General features: G+C 46.2%; 1 protein-coding gene across 4 annotated transcripts in view; it reads right to left on the reverse strand.

Annotated features, from left to right (window-relative positions):
• The window catches only part of LOC133349773 (sterile alpha motif domain-containing protein 15-like), a 143,208-nt gene that overhangs the window by 15,277 nt on the left and 103,932 nt on the right, over positions 1–23,999 (reverse strand). For all 4 annotated transcript variants that reach the window (XM_061563499.1, XM_061563501.1, XM_061563500.1 and 1 more), the window contains exons 7-11: positions 15,483–15,610; positions 14,886–15,036; positions 10,516–10,627; positions 7,878–7,946; positions 3,329–3,485 (exon numbers count right to left, since the gene is read on the reverse strand). In XM_061563499.1, coding sequence (XP_061419483.1) covers positions 3,329–3,485; positions 7,878–7,946; positions 10,516–10,627; positions 14,886–15,036; positions 15,483–15,610 — 617 coding nt within the window. The remainder of the gene's footprint in view (positions 1–3,328; positions 3,486–7,877; positions 7,947–10,515; positions 10,628–14,885; positions 15,037–15,482; positions 15,611–23,999) is intronic.

Here is a 23,999-nt window from a genome sequence, read left to right on the forward strand (position 1 = left end):
ACACAATTGGGATTGCACATAGCAGCAATCATCGCCCCTCCTGGCAGATCCATTCCCCAGGTCATTCTTGAAAATTAGACTAATCCTGGTCTCTTGGGTTCTCGCCTGGATCAACTAAATAAACCTGAAACTCGACACTTGAGAAATTTTGTCCGAATCTTATGCGTGGAGGTGTACGCGCACACAAGGACACCTTGGTGTCTTTGTACAGCGCTTGCTGGCCGACCCTAGCAAGGTGTTGCCCGCCAGTTAGTTGGCTCCCTGCCAGCTCAATCATCTTACCGCATAATTCCACTCTTTTCTCTCTCTTTCCTCTTGCGTCCCCCTTTCCTGCTTTAAACTTACAACCAGGTTATTCTCGGAGATCCATCCCCCTACACTGAACACATCTTCCCCTTGTATCATCCTGCTCCTGTGTTTCTGTGTTCGCTTTGATGAAAAATATGAATGTAATGTTAAATAGAACGGCACGTGGTTAACGCGACTGCTGGGCAAGAGGCCCCATTGGTTCCGTGAGTGGCGTGATTTTCTCCGCTGTGGTTCCGGCCGCAATGGATATTTATTTGGTCACGATGCGCTCATCCGGCCTCGCCCTTTTGGAAATTGATGTCGATGTTTTGAATGAGCGCTGCCGTGATTTGTTCCTCTGAACCAGTGCACGGGATATTAACTTCGAGAAAAGGTCACCGCATGAATAAAATAACAGGAGATAAATGTAGCTTGGATTATGTAATTTAGACACGTGGCGGAGCACACTCGGCACACTGAGTAAATCTATTTTACAATTATAGAAATAATAGGGAGAACACAAGGGAACGATATGAGAAGGGTATAAAGCTTTGTCTGCAGGTGTCAATTATGGCCCGCCACCACAGATAGGGTATATTGTTGGACGAGATCTTGCCACTCTATGTGAAACTAGTATGAGTAAATGTGTTCCCATTCCACTAAGAATTTGTGTTCACCTTTACGTATACAGCACCTTCAAAAGCAATCTCATTTGGATGCTTTATGAATGCATATTTTGTACAATCATATAATAAATGACATACCAATGCATCGAATCAACAGTAAATATCGACTCTCAAGCCTGGGATACACGCATAAAGCTGCATGCGTAAGAATCAATGTTTTTTGTTTCGTATACGGTGCATGCAGCAGGTTCATTTCACACTTGCAGACACAAGCGTCCGCTACATTCAACACAATTTAAAACAATGATAATTATAATAATAATTTATTGAATCGAGCTGTGGCCATTAATAGCAACGATTCATAACATTGTCAGCGGAGCGAATCATTGCACCACCGATAAATTCGACCGTGATTACATTATCAAATAAACACTCCGCTGCATTCAGTGGCTTCACTCAAATTCCCAGCGATACCATCGTCGGGGGCTCCTTGACAGTTAACGTGAATCTTATTGACATCCCTTACACCAAGTGGATAATTTATTTTTTGTTTGCCGTAAAAAGGTGAAAATGTTTTGCTGCCATGTCAAATACGAGCGTAGCGCCGTTCTTGGAGAGACCCAGAGACGCACGCACGTAAACGCGCCGGCAGTTTACACTCCAGCAAAGCTCAAAAATGAGACACAGCTGGCATCCACAATGGCAGAGGGCAGCACCACCCCCCTGCCATCCTGTCGGCTCCACTGCAGGAAATGCCAGCGCAGTGTTGCAGTGACCTCTGCCCCCCTGCTGCAGTAAACAAGCCCCACTGATTAAACCTGCCCGCCAGAGCCACGATTAAATAGAAACCTCCAAGCGGTCGCCCGTGAAATTGGTCCAATGCAAAACTGTCTGTCTCTGAAGTAGAGACAAATAAATCAGCATTCCCTATCAGCTGACAGGTCAGTCGCTATGGCACTGCATCGTCAGCACCACATTGGACCCACTCACCCACTCCAGAATTGAACAGTGGACATTTTATGTTAGATATAAATTTTCTAAACGAATCTCTAGAACGTTAAAATTGTCATTTCATAAGAGCTACAGGGGCCTTGCTGCTGAGTCTAAATGGGATGAATTCCCTCAGGAACAAAACCTCGCCAAGACTGTGGACGCACTGTTTTTTCTAGGCACGTAAAAAAATTTCAATTGAGATCGATTGCTCAGGGCACGACACATGCATTCAACTGTGAATACGATAAATTATTATTTTCTAAATGTATGTTTATTCCACCGCTATGTATTATTTTTTCATTTTATTACAATAAAAATATAACATCTATTTCGTGAACTGAATCATGATCCTGAACAAAGACACCTCAGTGAATCCTAGAGGAACTAAATATAGGATTACCGATGTTGAATTTAAATAAGGGCAAAGATCACAAACAAAAGTGTTGCACTACAAATACAGAGTATTATTTTTTGCTATACTTGCTTACCCAGAAAAGCCTCACTGAGTCTCAAGATACTATTTTAAGGAGGGCCCTGCCAAGTTTTCACAGTAGGGGGGATTGTGTCTTTGAGAAATCTCAATTGAGTAATGTGATGTTTGGTCAATACCAGATGCACTGTTTTTTGTTGCTGTTGCTTGGGCTGAAACCGAAGAACACGGAGGACACCCATGCAGAACAGGGGGAGAACATACACACTCCACACAGAAAGCAGTCAGACCCCGGAATCGAACCCAGGTGCTTCTTTCTCTGAGGCAAGTGTTACCAATGTACCACCCTGCTGGCAAAAAATTGGTGATAAGGACAACAGCATCAAACCATGTAAGATATTTCTAGCAGCAAAAAAGATAGTGCTGAGGAGAGTCATCTGAAATATGTACGGTCCATTATAATTAACTATGGGTAGCAACTAAATTAATAGATCTTTGAGGCGTTTTTGAGCTGTGCCGCATGTTGTTCGGCATGATGTCCGACGTTTCGATACGACTTGAACATCCTATGAGGCTCCCAGCATATTGAGCGAAAAGTCAGACATCATGTCGAAAAACTCGCAGTACAAACTAAACACATTGGACATAACTGCTAAAACCTACATAGCAAGTAGCCATAGATAATTGTTATACCTCTTATCGTTTTCCATACTCAAAGACAAAGATCCCCCTATAGCCCAAACAGACTTAGGGCAAATGCTGTTAAGCGAGCGCCTATGAAGGCCGGCATGGCACACAGGGTGGCCAGCACCACGCCCGGCCGCCTTTGTCTCCCCAGTGGCAACGTTTACACACCGCACAAGATTCTCCTTTGAGGCCGAGTCGAGCTAGGGGAGGCCCAGTACCGGTTCAGACAACTGTCACTGGTGTTGGTGGCCGTGAGCAGGAAATCGGACCCACGCGTCCGTTCCCGCAAGTGCTGGGTACCTACCCTGGCACGGCGCTTCTCGGGGCTGGCGTTCACGGAGCCCGGCTCGGCAGAGCTGGTGGAAGAGAAGGAGCCCTTGCGAGTGAAGAGGAAGGGCATGCAAGACGAAGAAGCCATGTCTGGCCCCACAGCCACACCGCCATCCGCGTCCCCTCCATCTCTGGGGATGCAAAGAACACCGATTCCCCATTTAGCGAGCGCCGAGTAAGACAGCCGTGGCACATACGAGGTGGCGGTGTGGCCAACGACAGGCATATCGTACTGCCCTTATAGTTTTAAAAGATTTGTTTTATCGAGCGGTTCTGTGCTCTTTTCGTTTCAAATCTTGTCAGTTTTATTCTGAGTGTGCTATCGGCATTTCCACCAGATGAAAAATCCATTCAGATCTCTTGCAGAGCCGTGCGAGTGACCCTATGAGCTACGAGAACAGTCCATGGAAACGGGGAGCTGGAGTTTAGACAATTAAGCACAGAACCAAATTTCATGTGGAGGTTATGGGTGCAGTGGTGGCGAGATGTTAACTACTTTGCCTAGTGTACACAGGAGGTCGTGGGTTCGATCCCAATCCTGACGCCTGCATATTTGGAGTTTGCATGTCTAACTCCCTGTGGTTCTGCGGATCTTTCTCCAGGTCCTCCGGGTTTTCCCTCTGCATTTAGCCACTTCGTTGAGCGATCATTTTATGGCCAAGTTATTTCTGAAATAGAGATCTATAGCTCAGCGGGCCTGACCTGGTAAAATAAAAATAACTTAGTGTTTAGTTTTTATCCATTGACGAATGGGCTTATACCTATCGACTGCACTTGCAAACTTAATCAAATGCATTCAAATCCAGGATCTCAGCAGTGTCAGCCGAGACGACAGAGCCACCCGGGCTACCGCTTAAGACTGCCTTTCTCTAAAAACCACTGCCAGTGTTGACACACACAGTACTTAATTTGGGTTGAGCAGACCTAGGGGAGGCCCAGGTCACATGCGTGCAGAGTAGGCTGGGCTAACATTTGTTTTGTCCGTTGGCTTTGCTGTGGTTTTGCATGAAATGCGATAACAACCCAGACACAGTGCAATCATTGATATTATGCAATAGGGTTTATTTAAACCCAATAGGAGATCCACTGCAAATAGACAGTGCTTCTCTTTGTCAATGGGAGACTTTGTAAAAAAAATACAAATGTAGGGAGACGGGGCACAACATTGGTGCAATAGCAAGCATGCATTGCGCAGTGAATACATGCCATCCAATAAAACTGAAAACTATTTCCACCTCTGTAAACCTAAAAGCCTCTAATTGGGAATGTTTACAACCCTGGCAAGGAGTATTAATAGGTAATACGGTGGCGATGGGGCTCAGTGATTGATCGCACAGGGAATACAAAACCACAATAGGAATCGCGGGGAATGCTGCTCTTTCCCGCGGCTTATTACAGAGGTGCCTTTTAAGTTTCTAGGGTTGTGCAGCGATTTGGAGGAGCAAGTCGGTGTGATTGATATATTTTAGTCAGTGTTACACTGTATAATGGTTACGAAGTAAAGTGTAGGGCAGTTTTTTTTTATCTGCGTGGGTAAAAGCGACTTCCAAATCGAATGCCACGCCTCGAACAATAGTGTTAAATTCATCTGTGGCCATCTGTCTTCAATTACGTTCTCTTACGAATTTTATTTCCCTACGCACGGACTTTACATATATTACAGTTTTCCCTCGTTACTCTCAAGGGATGCGTTCCGGAGATGCTTGTGAATAGCAAATTTCGTGGATAATGATATTGGCCTACGAATATCGTATGCGCAACGTTAGCAGATGCTTCTAAAGCTTCACAAAGTTATTTCTCTCTCTATCTCTCTCATCTCTTCTCTCTCATCATTTTAGCTCAGCACTTTCTCACGTCACATTCTCTATCATCACTTTATCTTTCATCACATTCTCTCTCCTCACTTTATCTCATCACTAACTTTCTCTCTTTCTCTCTCGAGATGCAGTCGTGTAGAGTTCCAGATGCGATTCGCGGATAGCTAAGATCGCGAATAGCAAGTTAATGAATAACGAGGTAATACTGTACACGCATTTACGCATAACAGGTGTACACATGCAGTGCATATTGTTGCCTCTACAAATTAATTCCCTGGTGAGCTTTCGCAGTCGTATTTTGAGATGAGGAAAAGCTCCCCCTCTGAACCCTGACAGTAAGCATTGTGCCAAATTGTTGGAGAATGGCTCTGAAAGATGGTGTAACAGAACTACTTCTGAATTAATGACATGCCAATGTGTTACTAGTACAACACAGCAGTGTGTTGGAGAGCAAATCCAGAGCATTTACAATCTGATTTGTGGAAAAACAGGGGGTTTTCTCCAAAAATCTGGTTGTCTGCCTGATGATGCACGTTGCAATTACCGGCGAAACATCGTACTCAGATTGAAAAATTATGTGGATTTGCTCTCCAACACACCGGTGTGCTGTACTAGTAATGAATTGGTATGTTCTGTTTACGTGACAAACCTTACTAATTAGCTGTGTCGGGTGGTGGCGGATTTATATTTACACGATCTAACCCAAAAAAAACCAATATATAGGATATTGGTCGCGAAAGCCTACTTGCTATACTTCTGAATTCCCTTCAAAGGGGCCTCTTTGTCTACACTGGCAGTACACATTATATATACCCCTGCGAAGTGTGTTTGCTGCCAGTCAATCAAATGAAACATTTTAGAATTGACAGAGCTGGAAATCGGCTGGATTAGGTGAACAGCCAAATTTGTGCACAGTCATTGGCGACCAGGCTAAGATCATGAACTCATTACACTTGAAAACATGTTTTAATCATGGGTGGCTGAAACCCAGATTAAAACCCAGTGTGTCAGTGTTGCCGACTCAGTGCTCTGTCATTGTTCAGTGTATTTTAATAATCCAAAAAACTTTTTTGCAACCTACACTGCTTAGATTTGAGACTTTTTGCAAAGATGGTTAGCAAAATGAAGACATCAATTAACTTGTAATAATCATCACCGTTGCTATTTGGGCTTCCAAATGAAAGCTTCAACAAGACGCATTTACAAATAAGGCCATTTCATCAATTTATTTGCCTACTTTCGTCTGCAAATGCCACCAGAGCTAATCGTGTAATTCCAACTGGTGGTTAAATGTCACCCGTGTGAATGTCGCGATTCAGAGCGAGTGCCAATGACCTGCGCGTGCACGGGCGGAACCGTGGTCACCCAGTCAGTGCGCCGCGCCTACGAACCCGGTGACCTGCGTTTGATTCCCGGCCAAGACTAACATCAACGGTGGTTATCTGAACCGGTCCCTGGCCAGTCCTCGGTCAACTCGACCCTAAATGACAAGCTATGCATGGTATCAATGACAATATCGGTGACGATTCGGACCCATGCTTGGCATTCCGGTGCGAAGCTATCCCGATATGTGAGATACAGGCGGCCGGGCACGTGTCCTGGTTACACCACCCCTTCGTGCGCCGTGCAGGTCTTAACAAAGACGAAGATCTCTCATATAGCCTCGAACAAGGCAAGTACTGTTAGCGAGCACCTATGAAGGCCGGCACGGCACACGAGCGGGTGGGTGGCCAACACCACGCTCAGCCGCCTTTGTCTCCCTCGTGGCGATGTTTACACACCGCACCAGGTACAGGTGACACCTGACTTACGATGACTCGACTTGCTTTTATGACCTTTCTCATATTCAGTAAACCCCCGCCCCCCCACACAGTAACGACCAAAACTCGCATCTACGACCGCCTAACGATTGCTACCGACGCCGGGTCGATTGGCGACGAGTCTGCGTGCGCAGACTCTTAGTGTAGTGTATAGTAGCGTAGTGTATAGTAGTTTATGGTAGTGTAGTGTATAGTAGTGTATAGTAGTGGTGTACAGGCCACATGTTATGCTCAGACTCGTCGCCTGATGGCGCTGCTTTGCTCTTCTGCCGTATGGGTATGTACAGTATAGCCCGACAGGCTGCTGCTGCGCTTAGAGCAAACGAAGAGTCTGGTTAGCAACGCTCTTCACTTTTTCTAAACATTTTGAAGAATTGTCGCCTTCCGCTATGTCTGAGAAGAGGAAATGTGATGCACATGAAGAAATTTCAAATGTGTTTGATTTTACTTAATGTTTATAAAAGTTATGTTAAGTTACAATAAATGTTTGTTAGGGTTACTTTCATGTATTTTCTGGGTCAATTTTGGTATTTGAATGGTATGTAATGGGTTTCCAGGAACGGAACCCCAATTTATAACATCGTGCATATGGGGAATGAGGGTTCAACTTACGACGGCTCCACTTGAGACCGTCCAGGAACCAATTAAGTCGTAGGCGCGGGGGTCGCCTGTACTCAATTTGAGGCTAAGTCGACCTAGAGGAGGCCCAGGACCGGTTCAGATAATCGTCGCTGGTGTTGGCCGTGAGCGGGCTTAACAGGCACTCGCTAACAGCACTTGCGCCAACGGTTCGTACTAATATCTGCGAGATCTTAGTTATTATACGTACGTAGATGCAGCATGTCTGTGTCGAAGGCAACTGGGTCTGCGAGCCACTGCGACTCACCTGGGCAGCGTGGACGCCCGCTGGTCCTTCTCAGACTTCCTCCCTCGGCCCGATCGCCGCAGCGAGGCCCTGCGCGGGAGAGAACACACGGCCATCAGTCACCGTGCGGGAGAGACGACAAGGCCTCCCCATCTCATCATCGTCGTCGTCGTCGCCATGCTCGTTAGGTTGTTGCCGGCAATAAAATATCCCTGTTGGTATGCATACTGCTGCTGCTGCTGCATCACAACACCGGTGTCCGAAGCGATTCCCGGTAGTTACGATTATACCTATAACTCCAATCCATAAAAAAGAACTCACCTCGCAGATAAGCAGGCGGCGATAACGACCTCCCGTCACTGTAACTCACGTGAATGACCTATTCTGAAACTGCTTTGCTCTGGTCCCAAGGTGGTCACACATGGTATGTGGCAAATATTAAGCGAGCCTCCAGGGCCTTCCTGCTGAAAAAATGGAATGACCTCGGGAAGCGAGAGGCACATGGGGGTCTAATGAAGCGGAGCCGGAGCGCCTGCACCACATCGATTTGATTGCATAATAATTATGCAATACGAATAAAAGAAAGTCACTTCCACCGGCACTGAGAGCTGCGGTGTAAAACATGAAGGGGAACACCGAGTTGAACGAAACAGGAAGCGTGATGGAATATGCGGCTACTGCATGTGGCTTCTTTTGATTAGAATTTACCAGGTCTTGTTAACCATGATGTTACGTACAAGTGCGTAGGATTTCACAGTTGTGCTGGATTGCTTTCTGATGTATTTTCGGGCTTGTTGGCGTGTTTTGTTCGGTATGATACCTGACGTCTCGCTGAAGGTGCTCCCAGAGTGTGAAACTAGTGAAAAACCACGATATTACATCCCAAGGGAAAAAAAAAAAACTTTCGCGATCATTCAATGAGAAATCTAAAAAAGTAAAAGCCAACATAACAGGTGTAAATTGGCAACATTGTAAAAAAAACGAAGCCTGCATAGCATGAAATATTTTTCCGACGACAGTTACGCACAGCTGCGGTGCCTTGCCGGGGCGGTCCCATGACAAAATCCCAAAACTCCCGAATGCCGGCGATCGGCCGCCCCACCGCCACGCTGGAACACCCGATCCCTTACTTGACCGCATTCGTCGCGGTGCAGGGAACCGGTGTTCGGTGATTGGCTATTAATAACCGGCATCCTTAGGCAAAGGGTCAGAGCGGCCGTGCTGATAAAAAAACACACATCAGGCCCAGTTGACTCGGCTTATTCATCGACCTTGCTGTTTCCCTCCGCGAAGCGTTCGCCACTCACGGTTAACCTTGGCGCTGTTCTTGCGAACAAAGCAGCCTCGTTGTTCTGCCCCTTGCCGTCCCGAGGGAGCGCAATCGGGGAGCGAGCATCAACCAATCAAACGGGGGGCACATCAAAGGGCACTTTGCTGAAGGCGGATGCCGGCAGTGGCTCCGGGGGTTAAACTCGCCCCGCATTGTCACACGGACGCCAGCGGACACTTGGGGACGCGACGTGTTATTCGGGCGCACACATTGAAATCACTGCAATTTCAAAATGTATTGTGGGGGAAAAGTACAGCTTAAACGTAGCACGCTTTTGCTCCACTGTTGGGGTGCAATTTGTATGCCAATATTTAGAAGGCTACAATAGTACACTTACACTGTTGTGTCTAAAGTGGCCTGTTACTTTTACCGTGCATTTTTTCCCCCCAGTGTTCACAATGTGAGATTCAGGGACATAGTAAGAGTTTTTGTTGGTGTTGTTCGGCCGTTGTGTTGATTTGCAAACGGCATTTTTGCTCAACACAAGTGGCTGTCAACCTATCACTTTTCTCACCTAACATTTTTCTGGCAGGCACGTCATGTTTGAAATCAGTAGAAAAGCAGCATTCGGTTTTCCTGTCTTTTTATTTAACAAAAATAAAGATTACATGTCCTGAATATGTCAGACCCTCTATTATTAGGTTGCAATTTTATTACATCTGCTCCAGGAAATCTATACTGTTTTAAAACAAATTATCTGTCTCAAAACCTTGATAATCCATCTTCCTTTGCCTATCTATATATACATACAGTATATATAAATTAGATATGGATATATAAATTATATCTATCCAAGAATGCAATGTCTTTTTACATTACAAGCAATTGATTTTACATTCTGCTGCTAATTTAAATGTATTATTCTTGAATATTTTATTTACTTTCACGTTACATATAGGATGGGAAAAATATTGAAAAAACAAAATCTTTGCACGTTAAAAACAAATGTGTTCATAGTCAATGGTAAGTTATTGTGAATTCATTTACATCGCATGTAAGAGACAGCAAAATAAAAAGTGTCGTCAGGCAAATCCATGCTTCCTCTGAATAATTATCTCGTTTAGGGAATGTTCGCGAAGCTAACAACTCTCAATGGAAATTGTCGTCTAAAACCTCGTGTGTTTGATGCACTATTTAAAATAGTTTAAAAGCTAAAGCGAATCAGATTTATTCAGGGCTAAATCTCTCACTGAATACTTCCCGGGCCAATGGCAGAAAGGAGTAGGTGGTACGGGGACTAGTAGACACAGCCAGTGAGAGGTACGCTGGACGTGGTGTGCTGGGTTTGCTGACCCTGATACGAGTGTTTTCTGGCTGCAGGTCACAAACCCAATGTCGAGAAACTTGAGCCGGGATTTGCTGGTGGGCGTGTCCTCGGGTCCTTCTCCCGGGCTGGAGAAGCCAGCATCCTTGTCCTCGTCTCCAGTACGAGCATCCGACGCTTGGGGAAAAAAAAACCAAAAGCAGAATGAATCAAAATATGTATTTATACTGGAGGAATCCGATGAGCTACATAGCTCTTTTTCGCAGATGTCCAAAGCGCCAGAAGACCGCCCCCGTCTCCATCACTCGGCAAAACGCCAGGGCCTGTACTACAGCTGACAGGCTATTTACAAAACCTACCCACCAACCTAGTATCCCACAATTATCCTTCAACTCACCTGCACTAATTATGGGTGTGCCATAGTGAGGCCAAATCCAGTGAGACAGAGCGACGGAGGAAGGTTAATCAGCCATGTAGCCCCCCCCCGCCTCTCATCATTAAGCTCCAATTCCTTGGTGGCTACGAAGCCTTAACAAAATAAGAGTGGAGCACAGGCTAAGGAAGGTGGGGGTGGGGGGTGTAGTGAGCACATTAGATTCCCCTTTAAAAGGACAACAACCCTGTCCAATCACTCGCGCATTATGGAATTAACGAGGAAACCGTCTCCACAAATCCAAGGTCTCATTATTCCTGGCACAGCAGGAGATCCCACCATGCGACGCCGATTAAGGATACACACGGCAGGAGTTTCGGGCTCATTGGCTTGCCGGTGTTGGCTCTCACACCGACCGAGCTATTGTCGAGCAACATCACAGCCAGAAATGGACAACAAAATACAGAGCACTCGGGCAGATTTACAAAACAGTAACATTTTGTAAAAAGGGAAACGCTGCCCCCTGTTTACTCTGCAGCATACCATAAACAACGTGGCACTTCGATTTACAAACTCGTTTCAACATTTATTGCTTCTAAAAAAAAAATCCGAGACAGCTCTTGTATTACCTGTCGACTCCGCTTCACTAAGCCTGAACTTACGACGTGTTTTTTTTTTTGTCCGTACAATTTTTGATCTTTCCAAAGGAATGCTGGTTCAGATTTACTCCCTTTGAGAATTGATTCGTGGCAGTCCCAAACTCGTCTGTGGCACGGCGTGTGTGCGTGTTTACTTGCGAGCAGGGTACCACCTCGCAATGCCAGGGACACATGCCCGTGCCGCTGCGACAAAAGCATCGGAAACAAAGGACGCATTTCTAAATTACTTCCGAGTAACCGCTTTCATTCTGCGGAGAGTGAAGATGCGCAGCGTTTTTTTTTCTCACGGGGGTTTAATTGCTCGGCGGTTTCGCGTGCAGCAACTGGGGCACATGATGCTCGCAAAGTCCCCCAAGCTCGCGCATTTACTTTGTTCGTCATCAAAATGGCTGAGCATTTTAAATGAAGGTACATTTTTAAAAGATGCATTTCCTGAGACATCTGCTGTGGATGCATTTATTTATTTACATTCTGGTTGTTTACCCAGGAAAGCTTCACCGAGTCTCACGACACTTTTTTTTGCTCACTGTAGGGGACAATGATTTTATTTGCGAATTCCAATTGAGTACCTTTCCGGAATTTATTTTTTAATTGGTAAATTTGGACCACGAATCCGGCACGCAATGGCCCGCTCTTGCGAACCACGTTACACAACACCGCAGCAGCAACAATCAGGGGGCCGGGTGGCTGGATTCGAATAGAAAACCTCTGCAACCAACCGTGAATGCTCTACCGCTAGGCCATGTCGCCATAACCAGGCTGCTTTTTACTCAGGGATTGATTATTTAAACAGGTGTTAATAGGGTCGTGGCCTGTCTGTAGCTGCCACCACTGTACTTACATTCCAAGTTGTTTTAATCGGTAAGCCTGTATTCCTGATTACCCTAATTACATGCCGATTGTGTATTGTGGCTGAAATCTGGGTGGATGAGACCTAGCGAATATTAATCCCATTATACAGGGTGGTCCAGATGTATTATAATTGACCCCTAACATTGTTTACCTCTGCATATTCATTTCGGTTTTAAATAAACCTTACTTTAAAAAAAAGATTCAATTTTAGAGAATTAAATTGGGGTCACAAGACATCTGGACCACCCTGTACATATCAGTGAACTGGTGTTACTGTGCAAATATGCCAAAGTTTTTGTCTAGCAAGTGCAGGGAGCTTTTACAGCAACTCATGCGCAGCATTTCCCACTTCTTTCCTGCTCCTATCACTTTCTTTTCCTCTCTCCGATTGGCACTACAGCAGTGTGATATCATTTCAAGGCTGCGAAAGTCACGAGAGAAAGATACAACTTTGCAGGTGATTGAAGATTGAATGCAATGCTACATTCCATAATTAATAATATTAATAAAATGTAGCAGGGAAAACCCACTGAGCGAGAGAGCTCTTTTTCAAAAGCGATTTGACCATTATATTATAGCTCAGTGGCTTATCACGTGGAAATTTATATCAGCCAAATATTCTATATGCGGGTTTATAAATGTGTTGGGGAAAAACCGGAGGACCTGGAGCAATATCTACGTGACCACGGGGAGAACAGGCATCAGGATCGAGGTCAAACCCATGACCTCCTGTGTACCAAGCGAGGCAGTTATACATCTCGCCACCACGGCACCTATTCTATACTTGCAGAGTAAGAAAAATAACTATCCGATTCTTTGTATGACATGCAATTAAAAATTAAACTGATTGGCCTTTTAGAGGCAAAGAGCGTGAGAAATTGACAACATGTACGGAATGTAAATGCCACGTTGAACATAACTACCACGAAACAGGTCGTGGCACTCGGCCTAACTGAGGTTCGAGCCATCCTGATGACCCAACACCAATGTGACCTGCCACCTTCCGCTCCCACTCTACCCGTTTCCGTCTCTATGGGATAGAGTGTCACACCCCCCTCGTGCGAGTAGGTTTTCTCCGAGTGCTCTGGTTTCCTCCCACATGTAGACGCTCGTCGATTGAACGACAAAGCCTGGATGTGTGTAGAGGACCGCAGAACTTGGGAAAAAAATTTGGCGCCAGCTCGCTGTGAGGCTGAACTCTCCCGCTCGTCTGTTGCTTTCCTCTTGCCTCCGAGTCGTACCTGCTCTCTTCGAGAGTGAGCGAACGCTGTTCTGCGCGATGCTCATCGATATTATTATGGATGCCATCCGTGCGTGTGCACGTGATGATACGGGTGTTTTCGTTTGACCAACTGCTCTGTGATCGCTATCACGCTCTTGCTCATGGTCTTGCAACGCGTCTGTGGTTTGCGCGCGTGCTTGTGTGTGTACGTTTTTGTTTTTTAATATTGGCCTCTGTGGGGGTGACTCATGGTTCGTTTGAGGCAGCCGCTCACAACGATAAGTAGAGTGCCGGGCAGCCTAAACACGTCAATGAACCCATAACACCTGGGTCTGTTCCATGATACGTCAATGAGCCGTCAACACTTTACATGGCCTCCAAGTCCACCTAGCCTGGCACAAGCACTCTAGGGATATCACCGTCACTTAGTGGCGAACGGTTATTGTTGCTGTCGTTATGCATGTGTGTGTGCATGTGTGCTCAGACACTGCCAGATCGAGGTAGATATACAAGTATGGTATGGGCAAGATAAGAAATGGGGTTATGTGGATCTGGGCTGGTGTGCAAGACTTGAAGCTACATAGACTTGACAATGACTTGGTGTGGGTGGTTTAAAGATTGGCCACTTTGGAAAGAGCTTGGGAAGTTAATGTAGGTGGGGAGTGTCGGTGGGCCTTCATCACTTAACGTTGCCAGATGTCAACTCCCTCGCCTGGTATACAGGAGATCGTGGGTTCGATCCCGACCCTGACGCCTGTACATTTGGAGTTTGCATGTTCTCCACATGTTCGCTTGGATTTTTCTCCGGGGGCTTCCGGGTTTTCCCTCCACATTTAGAAACATGCGTTTAAGAGTATTTGGCTGCTATACATTTCCACGTGATAAGCCACTTCCCTTGAGCCATCATTTGTGGCCAGGTCGCTTTTGAAAGAGAGTTATATAGCTCAGTGGGGCCTTACCTGGTAAAATAAAAAATAGTTTATAGTATCTTCTTGGTTCTTTCGGTAAAGTCACGTAGAAGGGAAGTAATAAAATAATAAAAATAAAACATAATAAAATAATTCTCACGACGTTTCGGCCACAACGCAAGCAGCCGTCCTCAGGTGAAGAATGAAACACCACCAAGCTTGGAGCCTATATTTAAGCTGGGTTGGAGGGGGGGAGGTGGGAAGAAGCTCTTCGTTGTGGCCGAAACGTCGTGAGAATTATTTTATTATGTTTTATTTGTATTATTTTATTACTTCCCTTCTACGTGACTTTACCGAAAGAACCAAGAAGATGAATCCCTGCAGTCACGAAAGCTTTAAATAGAAATTTAGTTTATAGTACCTGGGCTGACGGGCGAGGCCAGGGAGGTGGACTTGGCCGCCTCGATGGGCGTCTCCGTGGGCTGGCTGGGCGACGACGTCTCGGCCGCTCCCGGCACCACGGTCTGCGTGGCCGGGGAGGACGGTGTGGACTCCAACTCCTCCTCCGCCACCTGACAACGTCGAGCGACTGGTCACCGTGCGCACGCCCGCACACGTCGCACGTGCTACACATGAACTGTGCGTCCGTGCGTCAGCGGCCCTCGAACGATGACAATGATCACGCCGCAGTGAAAACCGCAGTGGCTGGTGTGCGGCCTCTGTCGGGTTGCCTCGTATTCATCTCACGTCCCGCAATGCAGCCTGAAGCCTCAAGGACCCCACGATGATTGCTGTCGTGGTCATGGAGTGAAAGGCTTGAGGGCAGTTGAGCGAGAAAGGTCAGTGCCTTAAGCGCGACTCTTTTCGAAGCACGCAGAATTTCCGGAAGAAACTAACGAGCGAAGATGTCGAGAGACCGCCGAGTGAACGCATCGATAATACCGAGCGAACTTTCACGAGCCGCACACACGTAAGTGACGCCAAGCGAGGCGAACGACCGGAGTGCGACGGCACGGACCTCGCTGTCAGTCTTGCGGAGTTTCCCGCGTGAGGGTTTCTGCCGCTTGGCTTTGACGATGAGCTGCGCGCGGGCTTTGTGAGCGCTGGTGTCGAGCCTCTCTGTGAGCGGCACCACGGCTGAGAAGTCTGCACGCCGCACAAAAAACAAAGCGCGCGGACGACGGCACGGGTCAAGGGCCAACGTCTGGAGCCCACGCGGCCACGTACGGAGCTTTAACGAGACGAAACCTGGATTGCCGTCCTCATGTCCCACGCCGTGAATGCGACCCAGGCGGGCGCGAGCCCTGCTCGCTGCGCCACGATGAGCATTGATTGACGCTACGGTGGGCGGTTGCCCAAGAACATATGTTCTTTGTTTAACTTGGGCAAACGACCCATAATTCACGCTATATATTTTTATGTGGCCCAATGGGAAGGCAACGTGTTGTGCAAAGTTAATTACATTTTGTAATTTATTTCTGGAATTAACATACACACGCCTACTGCCGGTTACATATTTAAAACATACCACTGGCTGTCAATTAACATTAATTCAATATAAAACAGGATTTTCTAAATCTGTGAGCTACTATAATTATTTCCATAATAACCTCCTTTATACTTATGAATTTATAAAAACTCAGGCTTCATTGACATTTTGAAAGCTATTATTACACTTAGAGTACAAATTAATTAATTATTCCAGCCAAACTCAATCTACTCATGAATGAAGGACTCCCCGTGCCATGTCGGTCATGGGGAGGGGGTGGGGCAACCATACTTCACCATGCTGGTTAGTGTGGGTTTGGTGAAATTATAGGAAAGCAGGACCAGTTCTGATATCCCTTTGCCACTGAAGTTAGCCGTGGCCAGGAATTGAACTCGGGTCGTTGGCTTCATAGCACAGTGTGCGAACCACTGTAACCACTGCTCTATTCCACTGCATTTGCACATGTATGTGTGTAAGTTGAACTTCTTTCGCACCTTACGTAGCCAACCGTGCTGATCGGAGGTGCGGGAAACATGAACATAAGTAGAAATTGATTGGGAAGAGTTATTGTGACATTGAACACATCTGATCTCTGGCCTATTCAACGTGGAAATTCTCGTGAGCACAAGCATAACACTACCAGAAAAACAGACAGCAATTCACGCTTTATAGGCAATGAAAGTGTGAGGCTTCTGCCAGATTCATTTAGCAAAGAGGCCCAATCTAATTAACAGACAGACACCCCTTCAAGGAACAAAATGCTTTCACCGGTTTTTCTTTTTTTAAACCACTGCATATTTATTTGCGGTTCTAATAGATTATTGGATGGGACATTTATTGACTTTCAATTAGGCCTCCGGCTCGCAGCTCGGCCGTCTGGAGACATCCGAGACGCGCCTTTGCCGCAATCCCATGGTGCCCAGAAAAATAACGTGCCGTGGTGAGTTCACGTTAATTACAATCGGGAATTAATAACCTGGGATTCTTTTTCGTCTCACGATACATATGCACTGAATAATACGTTACGGTTGAAACAATGGGAACATTTTAACGCATCTGTGTAAAACATGGGATCTTTTTTGCCAATAGCAAAGTATGAAAAAATAAGATTAGGTTTTACCCTTCCTGGCAATAAAACAGGCGTGAATTGACACGACGGTCAATGGTACAGTGTATAATAACAAATAGTATAACATTTATATGCTTAATACAATGTACAAAGTAATATATAGTATCGTAATTGTATAGTAAACATATAGCAGTGTGATACACATTAGGGTGGGTAGAATAATACATAGTGTTATATTAAAATGTATAAGTGGTTTATAGCAATACAGTATATAATTTAATGTTGGGGTTGTCTATGGCAGTATATAGTACGGTGTATGCTTGTGTGATGTAAGAGAATAAAGTTTAGATGGAAGCATATTATATAATTTTTACGACGTATAATTGTAATGTATTACTTGCTGTTAGTAACTCAGCTTATTGTAGAGTATAGTAAGTATACTGATGATGCTTTTTTATGTAGTTTATACTTTAGTTTTCTACGTGGTTGTTTAGTAACTGCAGCTACATACTATTAACATTCCTTTCCTTTGTTAATGCTACTCCCTGCACCCTACCTTGGTGCTGCTGATCCTGCATAATGCATGGGCATAATATGACTTTGAAACCCCCCCCGCCCACCTCCTACGCATTTCCCATGAATATGCTAAATTCCTCTTGATATGCACATTACTTTTTGTTAAGGCGCTCTTCTTCCACCTCCAACCCAGATTATATTAAGCTCCTAGCTTGGCAGTGTCTCATTCTTCACCTGAAGACGGCTGCTTGCGTTGTAGCCGACACGTCGTGAGAATTATTTTATTTTATTATGTTTTATTTTTATTATTTTATTACTTCCCTTCTACGTGACTTTATCGAAAGAACCAAGAAGATGAAACTAAAACAGGTGTTAAGAGGTTTTTAACCACCAAATAGAAACCTTTTGCAAGGAATCATGTCTGCATTAACCATACGTACTTGTGGTGCAAACAGACAACATGCTCTAATAATTATATATGCATCATCTTTGAAACTAATTGGTCTACACCAGAGACAACCTTCTTTAGGGCCTAGTCTCACCAACCACACAAGTACGTGTGGTTATTGCACGCATGATTCCTCGCAAAAGGTTTATATTTGGAGTTTGGATAATCTTAACATAACTGTTTTATTGCCAGAAAAGGTAAGACTATTCTTATTCTTTCATACGTATGTGTGTACGTTGAACGTAGCCAACCGTGCTAATTTGGAGGCGCGGGGCGAGGAAGAACAAACTAAACAAGAAAATAAATTATAAAGATATGACGTTTCAATTTAGATGTAAAAAGTGCTTAAATAAACCCCCTGTCTTAACACCCCCCCCCCCCCCCTCTCTCCGCATGGCTAGGTCACAAGTTAGTCGATATGCAGGTCCTGTGTGGTGGGATAAAGCGTGGGTACTCGCACCCCTTCCGAGATGTCTGTCTAGCATTGAAGAGTCGGACAAAGTACTCTCTGTAGAGGGACTCTTTAGAACTCCCTCGAATGGAGGCTTCTCCCCTGTACTGGAGCGTGGCGGCGAAGTAGTGAAACACTTCAATAGCCCCCCCTTTTTTCACCAGTGCTTTGACTCTCATCAGCCACCCGCTATTGCCACCTATTTAGATGGTAACAATAAGTGTCATCATTCAATCATCCAGGAAAGACTCACAGGTCTCAAGAAACCTCTTTCTAAATATGGCTGCATTGGGTCGTTTGACCATGTCCTTTTTAATCACGTTGGAGGAAAGCAAAAGTAATCGAAGTACCTACAGAAAACCCACTGTGCACAAACGAGGGGCGAACATGCACATCTCTGCCCAGACAGGGTCAACGAACCAACGAGAGTTTGGGAGTTTCACAAAATCTGTATGACCCACCAACCACACACCATTCCCAAGCATTGGACTGCAGACGCTTGCAATCAGGCGGGGCGCTAATGCTGGCTCCGAAGAAGCCCATAAAGTACAGGCCGGGCTCGGAACCAGCACCCCTCCGGCCCACTCGGCGGCATCCGTTCACAACTTGCCATCCGTCACGGTTCCTTTCCGTTTACTGGAATCTCATTCAGCCAACGTTGGTCTCCCGTGCCAGCTGTTGGCAGGGGAGGCAGGGCTGGGAGGAGCATAGCAAGACAGGGGCAGACGTACGCGGGGGAGGAGGAGGGGGGGTGTTGCATACTACGTACGTACAGTACTCTATGTATGCACGCATCTGCAGTTCCTCGCATACTTGGAATTCTGCTGTTCCAATGTCAACTGTTTATGCGCACAGCACCGCAAAATGAACACCGACCAAACGCAAGAGGGCAGGAATTGGTGGGACTCCGTCCTCGTCTCGGCCCGAATTGATTCCCAAGGCGTCTGTGTCGAATTTAACCACGACGAGCGTGACACGTGCCCACACAAAACGCCCCACCCTTGTCCAACACCGCTGTGGAGGTCCCGTTGCTAACTCCTTCGGGCGCAAAGTCACGAAACGAACCTGAAAAAAGCCACTGGTTGTCACCTAACAAACCTAAATTTGTCAAAAATATCACGGGAGAATTTACTAAAGATGAAACTGACAAAACTGATATCTTGATAGAGACCTGGAATGACTCCTAAATCCACATAATGTCCTTGTCCCACCCCTTCCCTGCGACTTCCCCTGCCTCCCAGCCGCTCAAGAGTTCAACAATGCCTGGCGGGTGGGGGACTCCATTCTGTTCATTTCCTGCTTCATCCGAGGTCAATCACCGTCAGCCGCATTGCACTAAACGTAAATGTTGTGGGTTTAGTCTCCAACACACCGGTGTGCTGAACCAATAACGAATTGCCACGTTTTGTTCACGTGACAAACCTTACCGATTGGCCGTGTCCGGTGGCGGCGGGTTTTAACGACACATTTACATTCACGCGATCCTAAACCAAAACACACCTCTATCATGGATATTATTTTCGTGTCGTGACGACGGCTGTAATAAAGGGAGGACAATCTAGCGATGGAGCTGACAGCACCGGCATTAATCACTTTATCCGCGCAGGGCAGAGTCGACGGACCTTGCGCGGCCGAAACGAGCGTCGCCCGATGCCCGTTTTTCCCATTGGCGGCACCGAGCTGGGCGACAACGCTGTGGACGTTGCACAAAGTGGAACGTGTGCTTGTTATTTTACCGGTGGGGCAATGGGCTGTCAACAGCCCACTGTCCAGGGGTTGTATGCTTTGGCCAGACCTACAGCAACAATGTTCTGTGAATCTACTCCTGTCCTATTTAATGGCAGATCCTATTGTCAGTGTTAATGCACAAAGATTACGCCTTTTATCCGGATGGTAATGCACGGATAATTGTGAATAGGATGCATCGGCCACTAATTTTGGGTCACCCCCCTTATCCGCATGAAAGCTCGGATAATGGGATGAAATCAGTGCACCTGGGAGGCCGTTTCAGCTGAATAGGAAGAATTGGTGCGGTCAAAATTAGTTTAGTTCGGCTTGATAAGGGTGTGCAGACAATTACTAACGTACAGTGTGAATTTTTTTAAACGTATATACATACAATGCAGATAATACGTTTACAAATAAGATGGTTTTTACTATTAAACATAACTTCCCATCCACTGCATCAACCCGAGTGAGTGTTCGCCCTCGGGATGAGATCCTGGAAGTGCTCCCAAACACTGTACATGGACGGATGTGCAGTGCCCTCCTCCCCCTCCTCCTCCACCCTCACCTCCTCCTCCGCCCCCCACCCCCTCCTCCTTCACCTAGGCACCGCATCAATGCATGGCAGAGGCACTCTCTGCGAGAAGCCCTCGTGGAGCGGAACGCTTCGAATTAAATCGCGGCACGCGCGAGCAGCCGTCTCGGCCCCCAGCGTGCGCGATCGTGCAGGTGCTCGGAGATTCATTCGTTCCGCGCCGTGCCCTGGCACTCTCGCACGTTCTCTAGCGGAGGAGGCCCTTCCACCGCCAATGGCGCGGGCAAAGTAACTGCAGGGCTGCGCTTTTACATTTCACCTGCTTTGCTGCACTACTGGTAGTTGGCACGCCACTACGCCGAGTCTGGCAACCTGAGATCAATTATTGGTCAAGGTTAACATCAGTGGCGAGTGATATCCGAGCCTCTCTCCTTCACCAACCTGTAGGGACCAGCACGGGGAAGAATGATCAAACAACCCCCACGACTGACATGGCAGGGTAAGGCTTTTATCCGGCAGTGAATTATTGTATTATTTATCTCTTCGGAAGGATAAGTCTTTCATCGGACCGCTGCGTTGCCTCCGCACAGGTTTTGCTCCCATATTTGTAGGCAGCAGTCAACTTCGTTGAGTAATTGACCAAACATTGGTAATTTACAAATTTTTGTGGATTTCTCTGACTCCTTAAAATTTAAAGCGTCCACCCCCATATCCTGCATCCCGAAAGCGAGCAACCTCCAATATGCCACGCCAAGCGTGATGTGGCTGACAATGCCAATGACATCACGAAGCCCTGCACATCACCTTTCATCCAGCAGTATCACGTGGGAACAGAGGTGAAAATATTTGTTTTCCAACTACTACCGTCTTATACCATTACACCCCGTGTGCCCCCCCCATGTGTTCCAGTGTCTCTCCCCTGTGTATTCCCACACCTCCGTTTAGCACGGTTGGCTACGTACGGTGCGAAAGAAGATCAACATACATACATACGTGCGATTACTCGAACGATCGAAGCGATAGTCAGCAGAGTAATGAATGCCTTAGGTAACCGGATGTCCCAGCTCAAGTTGCAAGCATTGCAGGTGGCCACAGAGCCTGCGGGGCTGTGTCTGTGGCCTCCAAGGGTTCGAGCTGGAGAATGAGGACAACTCCTGAAGGCCCTCACGCAGCCCTGCACCATGCATGGGTTCTGGTTTTCTTGGGAAAATATATTTACTGGGAACTAGATTTCTTTTTGGAATGATCTAGCGCACAACCAAGTAAGGTATGTTATCTGTACGGAATGTTTACAGTTCCCGCGACAGTTTACTTACTTTCGGAGAAGTTAAATCTACACATGTACACACTCGAGATTGCAGCCAGAAAAATCCGAGCGCAAACTCTTAAGAAACACCCACAGCAACGGAACATTATCCTCAATTACGACGGGCCACCATGATGTCAACATCATTTAGATTTATGGAACAAGCGTGATTACGTCAAGGATGACTAAATCATATAGGAAAAAAATGGACAATTCTGTTCTTGAAAACGTATGAGCACCATGCACTTCAATAATACAAAGCGTTTTATGCTTGACAAATGGTTTATTTTTGGTTAGATCGTGTGGGTAAAATGTAACTGACGCTAGACCCACACAACTAAAATAATTATGTGTCGTTTTTTTTCAGTGTCATAAAGTGTACAAAGTTGAGAAGATGTTAAATTGTACTGTAAATATAACCTATCCGTAGCAATGCAAACGTCCAGCAGCAAAACGTCATCCATTTTTAAAGTTGAAGATACTAGTACATCTTACTGAGTGTTTTGTTGTGGAGTAGAGTTTTGGTGCAGTGGATATAGCGCGCTACGCCATGAACCTAACAACTGGAGGTGTATTATCACTTTATCACTACAGCATTTTGTTGACAAAACTGTGAACCAATATTATTATAATATTTTTATTTATTTATAATCAATTAAATCTAACAGCATCTTAAGATTTTTATGTAAAATAAAGGGTACGTATACAACGCTCTAGTGTGCTTTTGGGTTGTACGGATGTGTTCTTCGACGTGACGTCTGACGTTTTGCACCACGTGCTGGGAGCGAAACGTCGGACATTGTGCCGAACAACACACGGAACGACCCGAAAACACATCGGATAGCAGTACGGCACAACCGCCAAAAACCTTCGCAGTCAGGTGACACGCGTGTGCATGTGAAACCAGCAGGAGGAAGGAGGTCATTCTCAAAACACAGGTCATAGTTGCATTCGGCGGTGCTCGTGCGAGTGTTCGCGAGGTCTCAACATTCAGTTCAAAGTGCAGCCATCCGCTCATTCCTGCCTTAAAAGGGCGAGGGAGGAAGTGGAGGATGAGGGGAAAACGGAGGCCCCGGAGGCCTGTGTGTGTGTGTGGCTCTGTTTCACGACAGCTCTGCCACTGCCAGATAACTCATCCATCACGCCCCACGCCACCGCTCGATAATAAATTCGCACGCATGGCGCGGCAACACCCGTCTGTTGCAGCTGCCCGCTTCCGAACGTTATCAACACAGGGGCTCGTCGAATCTCTGCTGTGAGACCCCGTGGGCCCCAGTGTTCCTGCACCCCTCGAGCCACGCTAAAGGCTGCGGCTATATCTGAGTGTGGGGGGGAGGTTGAGAATTGGAGTGGGGTGGTGGTGGTGGTGGAGGGGGGTGTGGCCCTTGCGGAAACAATGTCTTCCTGTCAACCAGCTCACTCTCAACCTCCACAGAGAATACAACCGAACACGCTCTCCATGTGTGTGTTTAATAGTCACGGCGGCGGCGTGTGTTTAAGCGGGTAGCCCAAATGTTGCCGAACAATTATTATGCGAATGCACGGCACAGGGAAGCGACTGTTAGAAAGACACGCGCAAAACATAAATTCCACCTCTCCATAACTGCAAAAATGAGACTTTTGTTGACGTTATGTGTCACAGAATGCTGAATATTTTTTATGTTTCTTTTTCTATTTTTCACACAAATTTTCATTGAAAATGTGATGTTTATGGTGGGATGTATGCGTATGTTATGTGCTCATAGACTTGGCACAAACATCACAATCACACAGCCATGCCTCAAGCTGCAACTCACACTACCCATCAGCATTTTTTTGTGCTGTTGGTGTGTCATGTCATGAGACCCCAAGAATTCATTCAGATGGCTCGCAGAGCAGTGAAACCTATCATGTTATTCTTATTATTACGCTTGTTTGCCCATAAAAGCCTCAAGATTACTTTCAGGAGGGTCCTGACAAGCATCGGCAGTGACAATGATCACCTTGCAGAGTACAA

This window comes from Lethenteron reissneri, chromosome 31 (assembly GCF_015708825.2).
Source record: "Lethenteron reissneri isolate LAM-NWPU_2019-01 chromosome 31, ASM1570882v1, whole genome shotgun sequence".
NCBI lineage: Eukaryota > Metazoa > Chordata > Hyperoartia > Petromyzontiformes > Petromyzontidae > Lethenteron > Lethenteron reissneri.